Raw genomic sequence first — 23388 nt, forward strand, 5'->3', positions numbered from 1 at the left:
AATATAGGGGAGACATGCTGAATGGATGTGGTGGTGGGATTTTCAGGATGTTATCTTCCGAAAACCCAGGGCAGTAGCTGAGGGGGAGGGTGGGGATTGAGGTGACTGGCAGTTTGTGTAGAGAAAAGAATATAGTAAATTGTCATTTAGAAGTGGGAGGTGAGTAGGTAAGTGTTGGCCAAGGCTGAGGGCTCATTTTGAGGATTTGTGGTCCTGAAATTAAAATGAGACCAGTTAGTGTGGCTGTGTGTTTTCCAGCTGAGTTCAGCTGCTCAGGTCCAGGCATGGGGTAGGAAGGGTCTCTGGTATAATCAGGCTTGGGGCATTGACCATTGGGGTAGTCCAGAGTAGGAGAAGGCCGAGCGAGGTGAGGAGCACGCGTGGGAACCATTATAATGATGACAATAGATTTAAGCTCAGTAATGAGCCAAAGAGAAAGAGAAAGGACAAGTCAAGTAGGCAGTGAAGGATGGTGACAAGGTGGGAGGCTTAACGAATTATTGATTTCAGTATGGTTGAAGATTGTTAAAGTTGCAATACAACAGGTAGTGAGCGGGAAGCATAGAAGACGGTCAAAAAGTGAGGTATCTGTAATTGAGACTGAGGGAAGTTTTATAGTTATTGGTAATGACAAAAGTCTAGGGTATGACTGGAGTGAGTGGCCACAGGGGCTGGAGCCAAGCTTATTGGAAGAGAGGTCTTCAGGTAGCTGGGAGGCCTGTGTTTGAAGGATATTCTATAAGCACATTGAAAATACTGAGAATTAAGAAAGGAGTATGGTTAGTGAGCGTGTCGGTGAGCCAGGAACTAAAAAATGTATATGTTATCATGGGGGAGACCAGGAGCATGAAAACTGAGGGTTAGGAAGGAGAAGTGGGGGGTAGTCTGGAGGAGACAATGAGGAGGGAGGAGTGCACCTCTCCTGTCTATAGGCCAACCCAGCACTGCGAGAGGAAACCCTGCCCAGGTTCCTCAGTGCAGAACCAGGTAGTAGGAGGATAAAGAACTTGATGAGACCCTTTAACAGATGGGTATAATATTTTTATATTGAGCATTATGACCTCTTAGATTTTTATATAAAGTGCATTTATTATTTTTGAAGCGCAGTCTCTCCCATTTTGTTTTCTCTTATGTCCTTTTTTGATATGACCCATTAAGCTTGCTTGCTTTCTTGCAAAAATAGGATGTTATTTTATGTATTTCCTGGTCCAGACCTTGAATCAGCCATTCTTCCATAGGACCCTTATTTATTTATTTTAAATTTTAAATGTTTTATTTTGAAGTACTATCAAACTTATAGGGCAGTTACAAAAGTAATACACATCCCTTGCCAAGAACTTCAGTATATCCATATCCTTCCAGATAACCAGATCCACCAATTTTAATATTTTCCCACATTTTGCTTATTATTCTATCCATCTGTCAGTTCATCTAATTATCCGTCTGTCTGCCTATTTATCAGTCCACCTTCTGAACACTTAAGTAATGGTTGTATGTATCATATTCTTTGAAAACTTAATACTGATATGTACATTTCCTAAGTTCAGTTTATCAAATCCAAGGAATTTAACACTGATATACAGCTTAGTCTGTATTGCAGTCTTTCATATATCTCAGTGTCCTTTTTATAAAGTAGTTTTATTGAGATATCCAAAGTGTACAGTCATTCACAATATCATCACATAATTGTACATTCATCACTACAATCAATTTTAGGACATTTTCTTTACTCTAAAAACAAACAGCCCAAAACACCCCACACTGCTTATCCCCCACCACTGTTAGTGTGATATATTTGTTACTGTCAATGAAAGAATGTTAAAATATTATTGTTAACTGTAGTCCATAGTTTGCAATAGATACATTTTCCCCGTATACCACTCTATTACTAACTCCTTGTAATAGTGAAATATATTCTGATTTGTGAAAGAACACTTTTATATTTGAACTATTAATCACCATCATCATCCACCACAGGCCTCACTGTGTTATACAGTCCCATATTTTGTCCTTTAGCTTTCACTCCAGTGACTTACATAAATCTAGAATTCCCTTCTTAACCACAATCATACACTCATTCAGTGCTGTTGATTACACTCACCATAATGGGCTACCGTAATGTCTTTATCCACTTCCAAATATGTAAAATCAACCTAGTTACAAATTCTCCACATTTTGAGCAGCTACTCCCTATATTCTATCTCCTGGTAACCTAGATTCTAAATTTTATCTCTGAGTTTACATATTTTAAGTAGTTCATATTAGTGAGGTAATGCAATATTTGTTCTTTGTGTTTCGCTTTTTCATTTAATATAATGTCCTGAAGATTTATCCATGTTGTCCCATGCAATAGGACTTCATTCCGTATTAACTGCTTTATAATGTTCCATCATAGTTATATACCACATTTTGTTTATCCATTCATTGGTTGATGGACATTTGGCTTGTTTCCATCTTTTAGCAGTTGTGAGTAATGTTGCTGTAAGCATGGGTGTGCAAATATCTGTTTGTGTCCCTGCTTGTAAGTCTTCTGAGTATATACCTAGTAGTTGGATTGCCAGATCACATCGCAGCTTTGCACTAATTTTCATGAGGAACCCTCCAAACCGTCTTCCACAGCAGCTGTGCCATTTTACATTCCCACCAACAGTGAATAGGTGTTCCTTTGGCTCTTCAGGGCTCCTTGCCCTTCCATATAAATTTTATGATTGGTTTTTCCATTTCTTCAATGTAGGATGTTGGACTTTTGATTCGAATTGGGTTGAATCTGTAAACCAATCTAGGGAGAATTAACATTTTAACTATATTTACTCTTCTTATCCATGAACACAGAATGACCTTCCATATATTTAGGTATTCTTTGATTTCCTTTAGCAGTGTTTTGTAGTTTTCTGCATATAGGTCCTTTACATCCTTGATTAAATTTATTCCTACATATATGATTCTTTTAGTTGTAAATTGTTTCTTGACAATGCTCTTTACTAGTGTAGAAATACCATTGATTTTTTTCATGTTGATCTCGTATTGTGCCACTTTGCTGAACTACTTTATTAACTTTAGTAGCTTTGTTTTAGATTTTTCGGGACTTTCTAAATATTCAATCATGACATTTGCGTAGTGAAAGCTTTCTTTCTTCCTTTCCAGTTTGGATGCCTTTTATTTTTCTTGCCCAGTTGCTGTAGCTAGGATGTCTAGCACAATGTTGAAGAACAGTGGTGACAGTCGGCATCCTTGTCTTGTGCCTATCCTAAAGGGGAAGCTTTCAGTCTTTCACCATTGAGTACGGTGTTGTGAGTTTTTCATATAGGGTTTTTATAAGGTTGAGGAAGTGTTCTTGTATTCCTATCTTTTGAAAAGTGTTTTTATTAAGAAAGGATGCTGGATTTTGTCAAATCTTTTTTCTGTGTTAATCGATATGAGCATGTGATTTTTCTATTTTGATTTCTTAATGTGGTGTATTACATTGATTTTTCTTGGGTTTAACCATCCTTGTAAACCTGGAATAACACCTGTTTGATCGTGGCGTGTGATTCTTTTTTAATGTGCAATTGGATTCTTTTTTGCAGGTATTTTGTTGAGAATTTTTGCATTAATATTCATAAGAGATCGGTCTGTAATTTACTTTTGTACTATATTTATCTGACTTTGGTAATAGGGTATTGGTTGCTTGATAGAATGAGTTCAGTAGTGTTCCACCCTCTTCAATATTTTTAGAAGAGTTTGAGCAGGATTTATATTAATTTTTCCTAGAATGAGTGATAGAATTTACCTATAAAGACATCTGGTCCTAGACTTTTCTTTGTTGGGAGGTTTTTGATGACTGATTCTCAGTAATGTCCTTTTGAGTCTTCTCTCATCTCTTGTTAGATCCTGCCCAGGATCACATATTGAATTTAATTGTCATTGTTTCTGTTGTTGCTCTTTCTTTTTATTTTTATATAAATGTAAGAACATAGTACAACATGAATTTTCCCATCTCAGCCGCTTACAAACATAACATTCAGTGGGGTTAATCACATTGACTGTGTTGTGGTCCCCTCACCACCTTCCATTATTAAAATGTTCCACTCTTCCTCAAAATTTCCCACAGCAAAATAACCCCCAAACTCATTGAGCCCTCCGACGTTATTGCAATACCAACTCCTTGTTCTCCAAGTTGTCTCAGAGTAAGGAAGTAATTAGGTTGACTGCCATCTTTATCCCAGACCTCTTCCTGGACCCCTAGACCCATTCATTTATCATGTATCTCTCCAATTGGATATTTTAGAGGCTTCTAGACACCTATTATACTTTTATTCCTCATTTACCTTGCCTCTCACTTCTTGTAACCTGTATTGTAATTTCTGTCTCTGAGCTTTGCATATTCTCCAACATTTTCCTTTTAGTTACCGTGGGGTTTAAATATAGCATTCTAGGGCCACGGTGGCTCAGCAGGTAAGAGTGCTTGCCTGCCATGCCCGAGGACCCGGGTTCGGTTCCCGGTGCCTGCCCATGTATAAAAAAAAAAATATATATATATATATATATATATATATATATATATATAGCATTCTAAATCTATAAAAATCTCATATGCTTTACCAACTTAACTTTGATAGTACATGCAAAGTATATTCCTGTACCTCTCTGTCTTCTGCCCTTTATTTAGTTCTTGCCACATATTACATGTTTATACATTATGAGTCCTATACCACTGATTTATCATTACGTTTTATGCATTTGTGTTTTAGATCTTATAGGAAGTAAAAAATGGAGGTACATTTCAAAGATCCAACAGTACTGTCATGGGGTTGGCCGGAATGGTTTTGGTTGGCATTTGGCAAACAATGGTAAATAGCAGTATCTAGCTGACACTTGTTAAGAGTAGCATCCAGAATTGCCTACTAACTCTGTTTGAACTCTCTCAACCACTGGTACCTTATTGTGTTACAGTTCTTTCCCTGCTTTTGATCAGGAAGGCATTGTTGATCCTGGGATGCCAGGGCCAGGCTCATCCCTGGGAGTCATATCCCATGTCGCCAGGGCGACTTTCACCCATGGATGTCATGTTCCTTGTCGGGGAGAGGGTGATATTTTCCTTGCAGAGTTGGGTTTAGAGAGAGGCCACATCTGAGCAACAAAAAGAGGTCTTCTGGAAGTAACTATTAGGCTTAGCTTCTCTGCTACGTAAATAAGCTTCCCAAGAGAACGCCTCATATCAAGGGCTTGGCCTTTTGATTTAGGAGTCCCTAATGTTTAAGACAGTATCAGGGTTTTCCCTGGTGGAAAAGTTTAATAATTCCATATTTGTTACCCCATCACTCAAGGGATTTGCCAATAGTTTTTAATTATCTTTCAGCATACTCTGGGATATATCCAGGTATTACATTAAGTTATACAGAATTACAAACTCTCATTCCCATTCCAGGCTCCCTGTGTTTGGGTTGTTTAAATGATCTATTCAGACAGTTTGAGTTAGATTATGTGCTATAGAAAATTTAGTTTGTGGACAAAATAAACCTCTCTTCCATTGGTCTCACATTGTAGGTGAAATTCTAAAATACAAACAGTGTCCTCCTTACCCCTGTAGTTTGATTTACCTTAGTCCTGACCAGATCAGCTTCATTCTTATCTCTAATTGAAGACTGATTGCTTTCAATTTCTTTAACAGTTATTGTGTGTGGCAATGCTGACTTTCAGACCTGCAGAACTCCTACTCTGAGTCTTGGATGTCACATAAGTATCCAAAGTTCCACGGAAAATACCAGGTTATACATATATAGCACAGAAAAGATAAGAAATCTAGAAATAAGTTATAACTCCAGACTAAATGTGAAGGCTATAAGATCTTACAATGTAGGCCCAATTTTCTTATAAGTATTTTCTAAATGAGACCGTACGATATTTGCTCCTTTGTTTCTGGCTTCTTTTGCATCACCTAATATCCCCCAGGTTCATTCACATCATTGCATGCCTCGCTACTTGGTCCTTTCTGTAGCAGTATAATATTCCATCATATGTGTACACCACAGTTTGCCGTTCTACTTCTCAGTCAGTGTATCCTTCAGCCACCTCCATGCATTGGGCATCATGTGTAATGTCCAAAGTCAACAGTCTATGACTCACATTATCTTCACTTAGTTGTATAATCATCAACACTCTCAATTTTAGACAACTTTGATTGCTTCTGAGAGAAAAATAACCGATAAACAAACCCTCACCAAATAGAAAATTCAAACCTCCCCTTAACTCTCGTTCTCCCACCCCACCCCCCACCCCTTATTAACCCCTGGTATTGCTGTAGAACTGTTGATTTCTTCCTCTTAAACATAGCCTATGACACCATGGCATGCAATAGTAGTTTTCCCCCATGCTGCCTTTCCTTTTCAACCTACAGAACTCTGTTTAAACATTACTTGTAGGGCCAGCCTCTTGGCAACAAGCACCCTGCGGCTTTTTTGTATTTGAAAATGCCTTAGTTTCTCTACTGAGCCTCTCCTTCTTAAAGTCAGCGCTGAAAAATCCAGTGATTACATTAGTCCTCCAGTCACTTGGCCTATCAGTAACACTTGCATTCCCTCACTCCTTCTTGAAAAACTTTTTATTTCCAGGACATCTGTTCTCTTGGCTTTCCCCCCACCTCACATACTGTTCTTTCTGTCTCCTTTCCTGGCTCTTCCTCATCCTCTTACTCTTTTTATTTTTTGCTATGCTGTATAGCGGGGTCACATTTCATTATTTCTCCATGTGAGTATCCTGTTATTGCAGCACCATTTGTTGAATTTTTGCTTGTTTTTTTTTTGTTGTTGTTGCTATTTATTTTTTGGTCTGTTTGTTTTGGGAAGTGCATGGGCCAGGAATTGAACTGAGTTTCCTGCATGGCAGGCGAGAATGCTACCATTGAACTACCCTTGCACCTCCTAACCTCTTACTCTTGGAGGACCTTGAGTTCAGTCTTTATACTTCTGGTTTTTTCTGATGACTTCCTGGATGACCTTATCTGTGTCATGTCTCTAAATAGTTAGCTTGGTCTCTATTCCTGTCCCTTTCCCTGAACTCCTGTCACATGTCTACCTTGCTGCCTCTTTGAGATGTTTGCATGTCTGGTACACCTCTCAAATTTCATTTGTCCTAAACTAGGACCCTGATCCTTCTCTCCAAGCATATTCTTCCTTTTGTGTTTGCTGTCTCAACATGACATTCCATCTTGGCAGTTGCTCAGGTTCTAAACTCTGGAAATGTCCTTACTTTCTCTTTGTCTCTACTACCTCAGATCTAATCTTCCGTCAATCCAGTTGGCTTTAGCTTCAAAATATAATAAAACTCCCTCTGATTTCTTAGTGATGCGGCATAGTAGCAACTGCTCTTCAGGCTTTGGGATACCCGCAAGGGCAGTATGAAAAAGGAGGGTGCCACATATTACTCAAAAAGACAAAGACCTTACTAAACAAGTCTGGGAATTGTGTAAAAAAATAAGTCCAAAACCAATTCCAGGACATGCTCAGTAACTTGGCTTTGTTTCATAAAACCACAGAGGACAAACTTTAAGGAAGTTTCCCACTCTAAGCTCATTACTGCCATGGTCATCTCTGGGGAAACAATAATTCAAGTATCCCTAATCAGGGCATCCCCTTAGGAAGTGCTTGGGACAAGACTCATCAGGTTGATTTCTTGTGTAGAGCCCTCAAAACCTACACCAGGTACGGCAAAGACGGAGATATACCAACTGCTGGTGGAGATCCTTTAAAGGAAGAAGCAAATATACAGCTTCATTTTTTTTTCTTTCCAACTTCATGTAAATGTGTATTTTCAGAAATAAAGCTTTATTAAACAAGTGAAAAAAAAAAGTGCTGAAGTGTTCCTTATGCAAACTGCAGTGAAGCAGATTCAGATGAAATGCAGTTGTGATTGATGCATGACTCCCAGCTGGCTAGTTGTGTAGCTTCATTCCTATTGAATCCCTTCAACCGACAATAATACATCCCTTGTTTCACATGATTTAATTTTTCAATCCCGCCTACAGCATCATGGAAGAATGTTACTCCATATCTGGTATTTGACCACTTAACATCTTCACTGCTACTGCTATAACCAAAGGCACAATTTCTCTCACCTGAATTAGTGTAATAGTCTCTTAATAAGTTCCCCTGCTTCTTATTTATTTATTTATTTTATATGCTGTGTGGTAGGGGTCACATTTCATTATTTTTCCATGTATCTCATTATTGCTGTATCGTTTGTTGAATTTTAGGGGGGTGGGGGTGGGGGAAGTACCAGGGCTGGGAATTGAACCTGGTTCTCCCACCTGGCTGGTGAGAATTCTACCACTGAACTACCCTTGTACCCACCCGTCTTTGCTTTTGTTCTTGAATCCCTTCAGTCCCTTTACAGCAGTCAGACTGATTCTGTTAAATGTAAGTTGGATCAAGTTACTCTCAAGTCTTTGCTGTGGCCAACAAGGCCCTATAGTGCCCACTCTTTCCTTACTTTACCACCCTCACTTCATCTCCTTCTTATTTATTTTGTTACAGTCCATTGGTTCCCTTGCCATACCTTGAACACACTATGTCTGGTCCTGCCTCTGGGCCTTTGCACTTCCTCTTCTGATTCCTCTTCCTTTCCCCAAGAAGCTCACTCACTTCTGTTAAGTCTTTACTTGGAGGACACCCTCTCAGGGAAGCTTTCCCTGAGCATGCTAATTTCAGTTGTACTCTGAACACTTCCTTTCCCTTTTGCTGTTGTATTTCTCATAGCAGTTATCTTATAACCTGTGGATCTTGTTAATCGTTTTATTGCATCCCATCTCCATTCCCTCCCACACTCGTGACTGTAAGCTCCATGAAGACAGAGACTTTTGTCTGTTGCTGAATCTGTAGAGCCTTGAACAGTGTGGTTGACACATGCAGTACTCAAATATTTGTTGAATGAATTTAAGTGGTTATGTGTGAGGCAGTATCATCAAGATAATTAGGCGGTACGATTCTCAGGTCTTTCTGGTTCCATATTGAATTTCAAGATGTTAAAATTTCTGGCTGTCATTTTCTCTCAAGAAAACTTCAGGATTTCATGCCCTCCATCTCTATAACAGGTACTAGCACTTAAAGCAGATCTTGTTTTTTCTCTCCAGTTAGGCTGCTGCCTAGTCTGGGGTGGTTCTAATTATTGTAAAATTATTCTGAGGGTTTATTTGTATCTAGAAAACCAGCCATAGGATTAGGATCTTAATTCTTTTTTGAGAATCTTGCCATCCCCTTCAGTACTGCTTCCAGGGAATGGGCTTTTGAAGCACAGGTGTTCACTGGCTGGGTACCATTCACCTCTTCCCATCTGATCTCTGGAGACCAGTCTGGAAGTTTAGTTAGTCACCCATCTGATCTCTGGAGACCAGTCTGGAAGTTTAGTTAGTCTATAGTAGTAGAGTTAAATAAATGCAGCACTAGCTCCTCTTTTAATACATTTTAGTGCTTCACATTATTTTTCAAGATGTTCATATAGGTTATTATTTTAGGATTCCCTGGAGGTATTGCATTTCCATTTGTGGAAAATACCCCTTGAAAGTACCTATGGATTGGCTAACCATGACTCCTATTGAGATCCTCTTTCTGTAGCTTCATGATTTCCTGTTTCTGTGCTTTTTTTTTTCTACAGCTTTAAAAAAGCCACAAGGTAAGACAGTCACCAACTTCCTGAAGAAAAACGCATTCAAATACTGATGTTGCTTTTCCACAATTAGCTATACTTATACCTATAAAAAGGAAAAGGGTCTCAGACTTCTTGCAACTTAATTTGCTTTTGCAAATATATAAAGTACTCCCAGCAGTTTCTAATTTTGCTTATTCTTTTCAGCGTTGTTCTGTGTTGTAACTGTGTGCTTTTAAAAAAGCTTGGCATTGTTATGAGACCTTTAGAAATAGGACTTGCTAACAAATGCAGAGATAGTGTGGAATGGGGGGGAAACATGTTGAATCATTTGGAACTAGATATCTTCCTTTTGTTTCCTTTTCTTTTTAAAAACATTTATGTGTGTTTTCCCTGAGAATAAGAAAACAAACACAAGTCTAAAAAGACCAGGCTCAAACAGTTTTAATATTTTTTTTTGTTATTTTAACGAAAATTTATATTCACAAGTTACTTGTATTAGTTATTGAATTCATTGTATCTTGTTGTGATTATTTATATAGCAAAATATAATAGAATGTGAACAGATTTACATATTCTTTCTTTTTTTCCCCTACTTAAAAATTTTATTATGAAAGTTTTCCAACAGTCATAAAATTAGAATGTGCTATAACAAACATACTATAGAACATACTATATAATACTCTGCCTGAATTCATCAATCAATAATTTACCATATTTACGTCTTCTATGAGATTTTTTCCTTTATAGTATTTTACAGCAAATCCCTAAAACCATGTCATTTCACCTCTGAATATTTTCATATACACATTCTTTCTTGATGAGATCTTGTGCCATTTTCACGAGTTTAGCAAATTGTTATTTAATAAAATTTTAATCTGGATTGGGGGTTTTGGTGGGAATAGCATTCTGTTTAATGTTGGTTTTGGGTAAAATCTAAGTTTTTTTTTTTTTTTTTTCTCATGGGCAGGCACTGGGAATCAAACCCAGGTCTCTGGCATGGCAGGCAAGAACTCTACCGATGATCTAAGTTTTAATTTTTTAAATTTTACTTGAAATCTTACTGTCTCTTGGATAATCATTCAGAACATGAATTCTCATAGAGACTTTGAAGGAGGGCTGAATTTATGCCGATCCCATTAGATCATGGGCATTTTTTTTTGCTTAAAAACTTATTTTTATCAGGTTGTTTCTTATGATTTACCTCATTTCAAAGCAGAGTACTGAAACCCAAATGTGATATATGTTTAATAAGAAATGAGTTTTTCCCTTGCCAACTATATCCCAGCCCCTGTACCATACATGGGGATTGAGGTTTTATTCACCTTTCCAGACAGTAAGGTTTGGGAGTAGAAACGTGACACCTGAACTCAGTTCCATGTTGTGGGCATTTCTTCCTTCTTTTGGATTAGGAAACAAGTAGGGAAAGGAGAAAGAGAATCCCTGTCATCATAATTTGTCTGGGATCTCCATCCCCGTAAGGAAGGACTCCATTATTCCTAGCAGAGCCTTGTCTTGAGTTATTCTTCGATTGGCTGTGGACAGCTTTGGGGCTACCTCATGAACCTTGATAGTCCCCTTTTCCCTACTCCAGAATTTTGGAGGCTTCCATTTCTCCTCTATTAGGAGAAGTGACAAAAATATATTGGGGTAGCAGTGCACACAATGATTCATTTTCCTTTGATATATATCCTTTAATATTCACATTGAAAATGTGGGGGCCCTTTGTAATGTGGATGATAGAGAAGTTTTAATTGCTATAGGATGAGAGTTCAGGCTTATTTGGAATTGTGATGTGTCTCAGAAACATCTTAATTCTATGATTTAGGAGCTGTAATCTGGTTGGGAAAGTGAGTTAAGGCATTCTAACTGTTGAGACTTTACCTGTAGAGTAGCCTTTTTTTTTTTTTTAATTTAATTGTATGCTTGTTTGGAGTGGCGGGAATTATAGGGCTGATAGAGATTATCAAGGAGGGATGCTAGCTACTTTATCAAAGTTTGAATATTTAAAATATTTCAGATAATGCATGATTCCATAAATGTATCTATTTTACCTTGTGCCTTGATTTTAAGTACCTTATTCTTTAAATTCATTTTGTTTCTGAACTTGAATGCACCCTCTTTTCTTTATTAAAAAGGAAAAAATAACCTTTGTTCTGAGATGCAGTTGAGATCATTTTACAACTTCTAGCAAATTTTAAAAATATAATTCTTCTTTGCTTACATTAAATATCATGACCGTATTGATTAGAAGTGTTATCTCTGAAACTTGGTCTGAATGTTTTTACATTATCAGAAATTTTTGCAAATTCAGTTGGGGATCAACATGCAGGCACTAGCCCCCCTCCCACTTCTTTTTTATAGTCTTAAATACAAAAAAAAATTCATAAATCTATTTTAAACTTATTAATGATGAAACATTTGTTTACCTGGGTAAAATGACTCTATCTAAGTAATGTATTGACGTTCATGTTAATATTTGCTATTTAATGACACCTAATGATATTCAATGAAGGGTTATGTTAAACCGGAGAGAAAATATGTTACCCAGGCAACTGCCTCTGGCAGACTAGAGATTCGGGCATATGGTTCTATAGTACACATTATTTCAGCATCTTTAAGCATAAAGCACCACACATGTAATTGACTGTGAAAAATTACTGCTCAGTTACTGTATTGTATGGTCATAATAGAAGTAAATGAATACGTCATTGTTGTTGGAACAAGTCTGTTGGGAATCACTTGTAGACTCTACTATTTAAGAAGCAAAAATACAATAAGAAGAAAATAGCTGGTTTAATTAACATGTAAAAATTGGGTTAATTTGAATTCAGCTGGCACAGCAGATATTAATGTTGGCTGGTTGTGGATTTTTTTTTTTTTTGGTAGTCTGACTTAAGTTGGTATACTTTTATTTTTCCTTACCCATACCATGAATAATTTTATTTTTAAAAATAAGGATTATTTTAGTCATTTAATTTTTGCTTTTCCAAAGGCTTATGTTACAGTCATATCAAAAGGTTTTTATATGTTTCGAAAATGTGAAAATAATTGAATGGGAAAAAATGCTAAAATGTTCCTGAGTATTTCTTAGAAGAATCAGTATAATTTGATTTCATGTATTCTTTAAAATGTGTATTTTACTGGTCATTTTTTAACAGAGCCAACTAACTGGGAATTTATCCTTGGCAGAAGCTAGAATGTAACTCATTCACTCTCGATACTTTTTGTGTGTCTGTGCTTAGGTGGGCTTTTATTTGTTTTAGAATATAGTTTTAATCATCATTGTCTTGATTCAGAGATTCAGGAAAACAAATTGAGAAAGGCATAGTGTTCCAAGTTTAAAATCATTTAAACTCAGTCAATTTTTGGCATTTTTAAATGCTGTTTGAGCAAAGAACAAACAGGTAATGTGGGCGTCTGCTACGAGTATTCATGAGAAAATCCTGCTCTACAGGCTGTTTTCTGTGACTTGGTACTCAGGGTGTCTTGAGTGGAGGGTGGGTGGGGTACTTTTTTTGTTTTTCAGCTGTATACCAAGGGAACAATCAAACGGGAGGCAGAACAATCAAGAGGCTTTTGCAGTCTGTGCCCTGCACCTAGGCCTGTCTGTGTGTTCTGAGCTCATCTGAAGTAACTGGTTGTGTAGGCATAAACTCACAAACTGCTACCTTAGGCAAAGGGTTAGGCTGGTATAAAGTGGTGGTTTAAAAAATGCTGACTGGTGAATTTGCATGCCTGCTTAGTTACTGTCTTCTTATCTGTGGTTCATGTCTCCATCACCTCTCCTCATTTGCTGTTTTAATAAAGTTTGAATAAAGTTTGAAGCCTTCTCATTCAGCCTTAATTAGAAGAACAAGGAAGAATGTAAGAAATCTAAACTTGGGTTCTTCATATGCCCAAGTCAGTTTTCCAACATGATTTACACATACTTTTCTCTTTTTTTCTTGAGTGATCTTCCTTTCTCCCTTCTATTTTTTCCCTTTAAAGACAATCTCCAGTTTAAAATTAGTTGAGTTGTTTTTTTAACTCAGTACATTTTCTTAAAAAAAGAAAAAAAGTAGTCTTTGATAGATTTCAAAATACTATTTAATTCAGAATGTAATTAAATGTAATTAAAATACAGAATGTTTGTGATACAGAATATCTGCTTTCAAAATTAGCAATTATACAACTGGTACAATGGAATATGTCAAAATAGCATTTTAGTTGTTTTTATGTTTACTACTATTTGAGATAACGGAATGTTTATCTAGAGACTTGCAGTGATAGAGAATATGAGTTTTCTGTAGTTTTACAAAGCTTGTAGCTGTTCTTTTCCTTGGTGCAATATCATTCTGTGGAGATTGTCCATGATAACAGCTTTTTTTATGACTCAAAGATGAAAAGGTGTGAGGTTAGGGGAGGTGGCAGGGACAGGGGAGAGATTCTTTCGAGGTCAGTGGGCAGTAGTTATTTAATAGGGGAGGGAAGAAGGAATGGACTATGAGAATGCGCCTATGAAAGGCATTTTCTACTGTGTAATTAAATTAACTGTTAGCAAAAGAGAACTAGCAAAGGAATATATTCATTAAATTTGCTTAATCCTTCTGAAGGGAAAGTGTTGGAAGTATAAAAATGACCCCTCTAAATCCTAGTATTTGATACTGTGGGTCCTGGACAGCTTGAGTGAGTGGTGTTTGGAGTGGACTGCAAGCTGATGGGCAGATAGATAGGAGACTGATGCACTGAAAGTATGCACAGACCAGTTGTAGAGTTAAGTTGTTGACCAAAGAGCCAATCTTGATCTTCTTTTGGCAGTACGGAAGCAGAGATATATGCAGAAGTGGTATTTATAGTCTAAACTCATGATAACAATACAATAAAAGTGTTAATCAAATCTTGAATATATTTTTAAAGCTGGGCAGTAGCCTACTTGTTTGAACAAAAGTCAATCTGCCAAATTTCACTGGAGCCAGTGAATTTAAGTAGGCCCTTGGGAAACACTGTAGGACTTGAACCAAAGTCATGGCAGAGCTGAAGAGCCAGGCTGGCCTCAGAACAGACTATATCCAGGAAGGCCAAGGCCTGCACTGGAGCCAGTGTGGGCATGGATCCATTTCCTGTAACGAAAAATGGAAGAAAATAGTATTTTAGAGTGAAAGGCACCTATGAGAGCACCTTGATTAATTAAGCCCTTCTGTAGACCAGGTAAGGGAGGCCTGCTCCAACTTGCCCAACAAAGTCATTCACCTGATTAGCCAAAGGTAAAACTAGAACTTGGGCCTCTTTCCACCATATGACCGATGGTTTTAGAGTATAAAATTATGTAATGATCCATTGTCTCTTTTTATTTAAGAACATGTTAGAAACTATAGTGATGAATTTATGTATTTGGGTCTCTGAGGCTGTTTGTATGCTCGATGGCTGGTGTCAGCTGGCACATTAAAGAAAAGCCTGAGCTCCATCATCACTGCCTGCCTGGGAGTCTGCCAGGTCTCAGCGACCGCCGGGCCTTGGAGTCCGTGCTTTAGGATGCCACAGCCTGCAGCCTCAGGCCGCTGGGAGTCCCCATCGGGGATCTGACCAGCCCCTGGGCTTTAAAAACTGCTTCCTATGGCTTCCACAACCAGTTCTCCCAGACATATTTATTCATTAAAGCCTTAGCAGCTGTCTAGAAAATGTATCCTTTGGTACATTGGACCACTTCTCCTTTATATCTCTTCCACTGCAACCACTTTCACCTGGTTTCACTGTTTTGCCTGGCAGTCCATGCTCCATAGTGACAGGGTGACCAGAGTGTTCTTTCTAACGTGTCAAAGGAGTCATGTCACTCCCCTGCCTGAAACCCTCCGATGATAACTAGTTTTCATGTTTACTTGGAGTAAAACCCATGCGGCTCTGTGTGCCCTGCCCTCTCGCCCTCATTGCACTCTCCTTCTCCCTGTCCTTCACTACTTCAAGCCAGTGGGACTGTCTCCCTGGCCCCTGGAACTTGCCCCTGGGGCCTTTGCACTGAGGTTTCTCCTATTCAAAATATCCCTTCTCCAGACTTTCCCTGTTCTTCCTCCTTTTTATCATCCAGGTCCCAATTTAATGCCACCTCCTGAGAGAGGCATTTCCTTACCATTCAGGCAAAACAGCCCTCAGCATCTACCTCCATTGCCCTCCTTAGTTGATTCTCAAGCTTGACTACATAGCAGAATCACTGGGGAAGTTAAAAAAAACAAAAAACAAAAAACGATGCTCAGGCCCTTGCTTGGACTAATTAAGTAGAATCTCTGGAGGTGGAGTCTGGGTAGCAGTTCCTGGGGACCCAGGTCTGGGAAGCACTGCTTGAACGCAGTCCTCTGTTTTATCTTCTACACAGCAGTTACTGAGTGTGGAATGATCTTATCTTCATGTACATATGTGCTCATGGCTGTGTTTCCCCCATTGAAGTGGTAAATTCCTCTGAGCATGTGGGTTCTGTCAGTCGTATTCATTTTGTGTCCTTTGTGCCAAGGCTTTTGTGGGGCATATAGTAGACGCAAGACATGCATCTGGTCGATTGCCTGAATGATGTTGATTTATAAGGCATTTAGAAGGGACAGAGGAGAGCTGGAAAAGCCAAAAAAGCTAATAAACATATGAAAATCATGGACAGAAGGTAATCACAGTTCTAGACATTTTTTTCTTGACACCCACAGATGCTTAAACCTGGGTGTTTAGTGGTTGAAACCCTGTTTTTTGAGTTAGATTTTTACTTTTATCTCTGCCATTAATCCTGGGCAATTCCTTGGTTTCTGTTATAACACGTGGAAGAAAGTTACAAGAAGTTATTTTTGTGAAGCCCTCTTGCGGTTAGGAACCTTAAGTAAAAGTGGTAATTGGATTTTGATATGGTGCATTGTCTCCGACCAAACTTCCTGAAGTAAGGACAGATTAGATCCTTATGTGCAGTTACTCAAAACTTTCATACCCTCAGAGCTGGCCTGCAGATAGGATGCAGGGAGATGAGAGGGACCGCATGGGGTAGAAGATGCTGCCGAGTGAGAATAAGCAACAGTGGAAGGAGGAGAGCTGGCGTTTCCACCTTAGACGACCAGGAGTTAGTGGGGTTCTTTCAGATCATTTCTTTCTTTTGACAGTTTTGTCTCTCGCCCTCCCCCTCCCCTCCATCCCATCTCATATTACTTCTTTCTGCCACTACTCAAGTTTAAGTCCTTGCTGTTTCATTTCATATAAATTTTTATTATTATTACAGAAACAATTCGGTATGTCTATTATAGAAAAGATTAGAAAATATGGACAAGCAAAAAGAAAACAAAAACCTTGAACGTCTGTTAATTTAACCACCTAGAATCGCCCAGTGATAATAATTCGGTGTTCCTCCTTCTGAATGTTTGTAAGATATTATTTTCGTACACTTTTAACAATATGATCATTCTGTACATACCTTTGTGTAAGTGTTTATTTTAACTAATAATAAGTATTTAGTTATAATGATCTTAATCAGTTCCTTTATTAACTTTTTATCGATTAGTCGTTGAATGTTGAAGTTGTTTTTTACTTTCTTTTTCATTGTTATCCACAGTGCTGCATGAACATCCTTGTAGTTAAGTCTGCACACACTCAAAAATTATTTCTCAGGTTCAATTCCTAGTAATGGGATTGCATTGCCAAGGAGTATAAACATGGTGAAGAGTCTTGCTGTGTTGTCACCTTGTCTTCAAGAGAATATACTACTACATGATCCCATCCTCTTGATATTAGGAGCCCTTCTCTTCTCTTAGGACTTCATGGAGTCTGCCAGCACATATTCCAACTTCTGTCTCTTCGCCTTCCAGTTCATGTAAAGCCTCCTTCCCAGCATCAGGGGCCCTTCGTGCCCAGGACGCAACCACCGTGTCTTCTGTTGCTCCTGCCTTCACCGCGGCATGCCTGCACTGCTTGTGACTTCATCTCCATGCTTCTTCCTCGGCTCCTGGCTCACCATCTGTCCCAAGTTGGGAGCAGAGATTGCATCTTTGCACCTGGGTATTCCTGGCACTGGCCTGTGCTCCGCACACGGTCAGCCCTGAACCTGCTCTGAGTTTGGTACTCTCCCCTTCCCCAGCTTCCCATCTCCACTTGATCTCCTTAAGGACTAGTGTCCTATGTTCACCGTTTCTCAGATGTCATATGTTCCTGATTTTAGTAAGATTTCCCATCTCCTTTTCCCCCAAACGAAGGATAGTCTTTCCTTTCTTTGACTTATTGGGCATTTACCTCCACCTCCCTTACGTGACTTACCACTCTTGCCCTATATATATATAGTTTTCAGACTGTATTATAGTTTAAGTATCTTCAGGCTAAGACAGGTTAAGAACTATACCTTGAAAAAATGAGACAGTGGGAGCAGGGGGAAGACCTAAGTTGCAGTACTAATGCTAAAAAGCACCATCATCATTTTGTTATATTTCCATCTAGACTCTTTTGATGTTTGTGGTAGCTAATAGAATCTTTCCATCTTTGTAAACATAATGTGCATATGCAGTTGACTTTTAACCCCATCCTATGAATTTTTTTCTTCTTCTTTTTCTCTATTTTATAGTAGTAGGCTGTGCTTTAGCTGTTTCTGTTGGGCTTTAAAAGACCTATAAAGTTTCTGCTGTTACAAATGGCTTCCAGGAGCAGAACAGTAGCTCTAGCAGTTTGGAAAACAAAAATGACTTGCTTGAAAAAATCTACGGTAGCGTGAGAACCATGAAATACTAGAAACCTACCCTCTCCTTAATCTCTGTGTGGTATAGGCCTATGAAAATGTGACTTCAGTTGATTTGTTTCCATGTCAGCCACCCCATTTATGTGTCTGCTACGAGCTGCAGGTGAGTGCTAATGTCAAATACTGTTCCATAGAGACCTGCCCTGGAGGTAATGAGACTCCTGTGATTTTCTTCTTAAAGGGCATCTAATACTATGGAAGAGGTTTTGGTTGTTGGGGGTGGAAAAGGTACTAAGTGAGCACACCAGCCAGGTCTGAACTTGATTAAACTTATGCTCTTTGTTGTAACTTATGCTAATACCCATTAAATCTGTAAAACAAGACTGAAGAACTGTTTATACTAAAACATAGGTAAATGTTTTCAGATATTCTTCGGAAATGAAAGACTGCTCTGTAATTATTCTGGATAGTCTTCTAGTCAGATTACCTAGAGAATCCAAAATGGTCTTGATGAACTGAGCGATAATACGTTGTAATTTCATGGTTCATTTATATACCTCCTACATAGATGTGTAATACTTGTATCTAACAGGATTACCAAATTACATACCTTCTTGGTATCAGAAACATGCCTAAAATGCCGAGAGTATTCACTGGCTAGTGATGGTTATGAATACATCTTTGACATTGCCAGGGGAGGATTTGTTCACACATACAGTCTTCAGGTTTCTCATACTGTTTTGAGAGAGGGAAGATGTTCTTTTTATTGCATTTAAACCTTTCTTTATTCAGACCAGTAAAAAAAAATCCTTTCTAGATAACACACCGTGTTGTGTCATTCTTTTTTAACTAACCTAATGTCTAAGCAGGGATAATTTAGCAAATAGGATTGGTTTCTGCATCAGCAAACTGCCAGCCAGACAAACTGGTGAGCACCGCGTGGCCGCAGGGTTGCCTGTGCCTGCCCGGAGGTGGAGGCCGCGGCAAGAAGAACGCAGATAACCAGGGGCCCCTTTATGCTCCACTGCTTCCCGGTCTGGGCGTGGTGGGGGTGAGTTCTTCAAGGCTCTCCTCTGTTAAAGGATTTCTTAAGAGGAAAACAAAGCACCCCTAAACGAAATGCTTCTGGGCAGCTTAATTTACAGCTTTGAGTAATTTTTCTTTAAAAGATTGCCAGATCTCTGGTTCCAGTCCTGGCCTCTCTCTGGAGTCCTGTCCTGCCCTTTGCTGGACCATTTGGCTGTCTGTTGGACACCATCCCTTCAGCGTCGCCCTGTTACCTCAGATTTAACATGCTCGGGAACTGGTCTTGTTCGCTCACGAGTCCCTCCTTTCCAACTTTTTTTTTTCTTTTTTATCTTTTTTCTTTGGTGGTGGTGTCAGCAATCCACTTAGCTATCCGTGTCTTGGAGTTACCCCAGCCTCTCTCCTGCCCTCACATCTAATTGTTCCCAAGTTTTGTTGTTCCTACCTCTGTGGAATTTCTCTAGCATGTGCTCCTTTTTCCTCTCCTGGTGCTTCCTCTCTGGTTTAGACCGTGGCTGTCCTTCGCTGTCAGGCCCTCTTTCTACATTTGGTCTGTGTTCCTTTTAAATTCATCTTCCATATCAGTTTTTTTTTTTTTTTTTCCCTAAAATGAAGCTCTGAACCCAGCATTTATTAACTGAGAAGCCTTCTTAACAGTCTGCAAGAAAGCCTAGCTTCTTTAACTTGGCATTTCAGGTCCTTCACAGGTGGTGGCCCTCTGACGAGAGTCAGTCTGTTAGTCCCCCCATCCTCCTCACAGCAGACTCGGTGCTCTTCCATCCTCCTCTAAACCTGCACACCCCATTTGTTTTCACCTCTTTGCCTTGCTCTGCTGTTTCCTTGGCATGGAATGTCCTCCTCTTTCCGTTTTTCTGTATCTTCTCATACGGGTTGGAGTTCTGAGGTCAAATGCAAAATAAGAGATTTTAAAAAAGGCTATAAGGCCTCTGTGTGGTCACACTTCATGTCTATGTATCTGTATTTCATCCATGGTATCTCTAGTTTAATTCACATGTGATTAGGAGATATTGGTAATTGATGACTACCTGTGAACTGCTTTTTACGTGGTATATAGGGGTATTAATAAACAGCAAACCTGTTGTATTTTGCCGTTACATAGTTAGACCCTGAAGTTTCTAAACTCTAATTCTAGAATCTAACAACATGCCTGAAGGAAGATTGAGGTCTGGAACACAAATGATATGTTGGCTGGAACTGTCATACTTGAAATTATAATGCATTCAGTATGTCACTGTATCCTCAAACCTGTCATGTCTTTGAGACTCTGTACATTGTTATTTTAGTCCACTATATGTAAAAGGAAATGCTAAGTGTTTGCGTTTATCTGTTTGTTTTATTTTTTGTGACAGTGACATCTCATTTTTCCCCTTAAAGTATATTTGTATAAGCTTTTATTTCCCACAAGCTGCTGACTTTGTTTTGTGCTTGTTTTGTGTTGCAGATTAATATCCTTTCAAGAATTTGTAGCATTTGAATCTGTTCTGTGTGCCCCTGATGCTTTGTTCATGGTGGCGTTTCAACTGTTTGACAAAGCTGGCAAAGGAGAAGTTACTTTCGGTAAGGAGTATGAATGGGTGCGCGTGGATCTAAGTGTGGGCTTGTGTGAACATTTTCTTGTTAAGAATGAGGTGTGTGGAGCTGCTTTTAAGAATAAGCACACATACTCCTTTTAACAAAGATGTCTCATGGTTTGGTGCTCTAGTTCTGATGACTTTCTGTTTGAAAAAAAAATAAGGCTCTGGCCAAGTAGTTTTGATACCCTCGTTTAATTTTAAGATAGGAGAGGTTGTGGCATGACTCTGCGCGGAGTCGTAGATGTGAGAGCAGGACAGGACTTCTCCCCACCCCGTCCCGCTCACACTGCCGTCCCCACAGAATGAACAAGTTGATCAGCTGCCTAGGAACAGAAGCTGCTCACGTGCCCGATGCTTCTTGTCCTTCGCTTGTCCTCATGGAGTAGTTTGAATCCAGAGGTCTGCACAAGATGAGAGTTCAGAGCGGCTCATGAAGAACCTGTTCTTCCAGACAGTGTGCTCCCCGTAGCTGGGTTGGCACTGCCTGCTGTGCTGCTGCCTCTTTAATTTGAAAGGCAGAAACATCGTCATGGGGATTAGCTACAAAGCCACAGAAAACCCTGTAATCTTTAAGTACCTAGGAGAAAGGGAAGAGCCGGCAGTGGTGGGACAGTCCTAAGTTCTTTTTCTAAATTAGACTGGCTACAAAAAACAGGTTTTGATGGATGCTCGCTGTTCCCCTTGCACTATAGCATCCAGCAGATGTTGTCTGTGCAGGTGAACCTGTCTTAAAGCATTGCCCATGGAGAGTTTTGGAGCACTTTGTGCATATGGATCGTGCTTTCAAGGTAGAAGGTTAATGTGCTTATTTCAAATGTGTTTATTCTTAGTTTCTAATTCATTCCTACCTCTTGGTTTGGGCTCATTTGATCTATTGTGGGGAAAATGCAGATTTTGTAATAGAGCATGGATGCTGGGATCAAATATACTTTTCCACTTCTAGCTTTGCCTCTTTTCTCTGAATCAAGTTAATTATTCTCTTAGATCCTCATTTTCCTAATCGGAAGTGGGGATAATAGCCATATAAAATGTAGGTAAGGCCAAAATAATAGTTTTACTGTACCAGTCCTCTCTCATGTCCATCCCTCTATGCTCTTGGCAAGGTTGTGTAAAGTTAGATCAGCTAGGGCAGAAGCAAAAAATTATATATTTGCTAGTTTTGTTTTATGTGTCTAGAAGCCCAGATTCTTCTAGCTCAGACTTAGATACTTCATGGTGATTATTTAGTATTTAAAGATCCTTAGAATAATTTTAGTTTCTTTCTCCATCACCTACTTCTTCTTAGCACCACTGTAAGTACAACTTTTCAGAGAAACACCAACAAAAATGCCTCCATTGACATCTCAAGTAATAAATAAGCTGCTATAGTTATAGTGTCAGTGATTTGCCCAGTGGAAGCCCGTTTGATGAAAATGTTATGATAGCTTTTCCTTGAGTTGAACAAAGAGAAATCTGTAAGTCTTAGTTCAATGCCTTCATTCAAGGATCTGTGGGTGTTTTTATCAGCACAGGAACACTATCTTCTCCCTTCCTCAGGAGTTGGATGGGAGGAGCGGAGGAGCCAGTTTGGAGACAGAAGAGCTGAATGGGCTTCCGATGATTTCTGTGATTCTGATCACTCTTCCCTTCCTGGGTGTGAAACAGCAGGGAATGTCAGTGGTCCTGGTGCTCTGCTGGCCCTGGTAGAGGAAAGAAATAGCAGACAGATTTTCAGGAAGAGTTGCATGTGTTAGTGTGATTGAAAGAAAAGAACAAGTAAAGAAGCAAGATGTGGGAGATAAAAGTCTTCTGAACTGCAGAAGTTCTCTTTTTGCTTCTTACTTGCTGTTTGCTGGTAGGCAAGTCATTTGACTTTCTGGCTTTATTTTCTTCATTTATAAACTCGTTCTGTATCTACTATGCTACATGAGGACTAAAAAATCTATTGTATATAGAGGTGCCGCCTGGAAAACAGTGTGCTTTATAAAAATAATATCATTAAAATAAATAGCTTGTGAGCACAAAGGAGGATATTTTTGGTTGGTTTTCTTCCCCCTTGTTCTTTGGTAAGCCTTTTATTTCTGACTTGCAGTGTTAATCTCTGGCCAGTTACCTAATAATTTGCTGGACATCTGCTGTATAATGAGCGCTGCCCTAATCCAAGAGGAGATAAGATGTTGGAAGTCCCAGTTTCCTATTTCAAGGGGCTAATGTTATGGTTTTGAAGATGTCTGCACCTGCAGAAAGCACCTGCAAGACAGTTGTGGTCCTTCATCAGTTGCCTTGGACTGTCGTAGAACATGCAGCCCCTCCCCCGTGTTCCAAGCTTCCACTGGTAATTTGTTCCAGGGTTTGCTGTCACACAAAACATACAGAGTCTCCCTGGTTTATTATGGGCTGATAGGGCACTCACCCTGTGGGTGGCCATAAAATGTAACCTGGGCTTTTCTGAGCCATCAATCCCTATTTAGGATTAAACTGAAAAAGAGAAATATATAGTACAAA

At 39.1% G+C, this 23388-nt stretch overlaps 1 protein-coding gene across 4 annotated transcripts in view; it reads left to right on the forward strand.

The window, feature by feature from the left end:
* SLC25A13 (solute carrier family 25 member 13) overlaps positions 1 to 23388 on the forward strand; it is a 211344-nt gene that overhangs the window by 60441 nt on the left and 127515 nt on the right. For all 4 annotated transcript variants that reach the window (XM_077123268.1, XM_077123288.1, XM_077123296.1 and 1 more), the window contains one exon: positions 20772 to 20887. In XM_077123268.1, coding sequence (XP_076979383.1) covers positions 20772 to 20887 — 116 coding nt within the window. The remainder of the gene's footprint in view (positions 1 to 20771; positions 20888 to 23388) is intronic.

Source organism: Tamandua tetradactyla, chromosome 1 (assembly GCF_023851605.1).
Source record: "Tamandua tetradactyla isolate mTamTet1 chromosome 1, mTamTet1.pri, whole genome shotgun sequence".
Classification (NCBI taxonomy): Eukaryota; Metazoa; Chordata; class Mammalia; order Pilosa; family Myrmecophagidae; genus Tamandua; species Tamandua tetradactyla.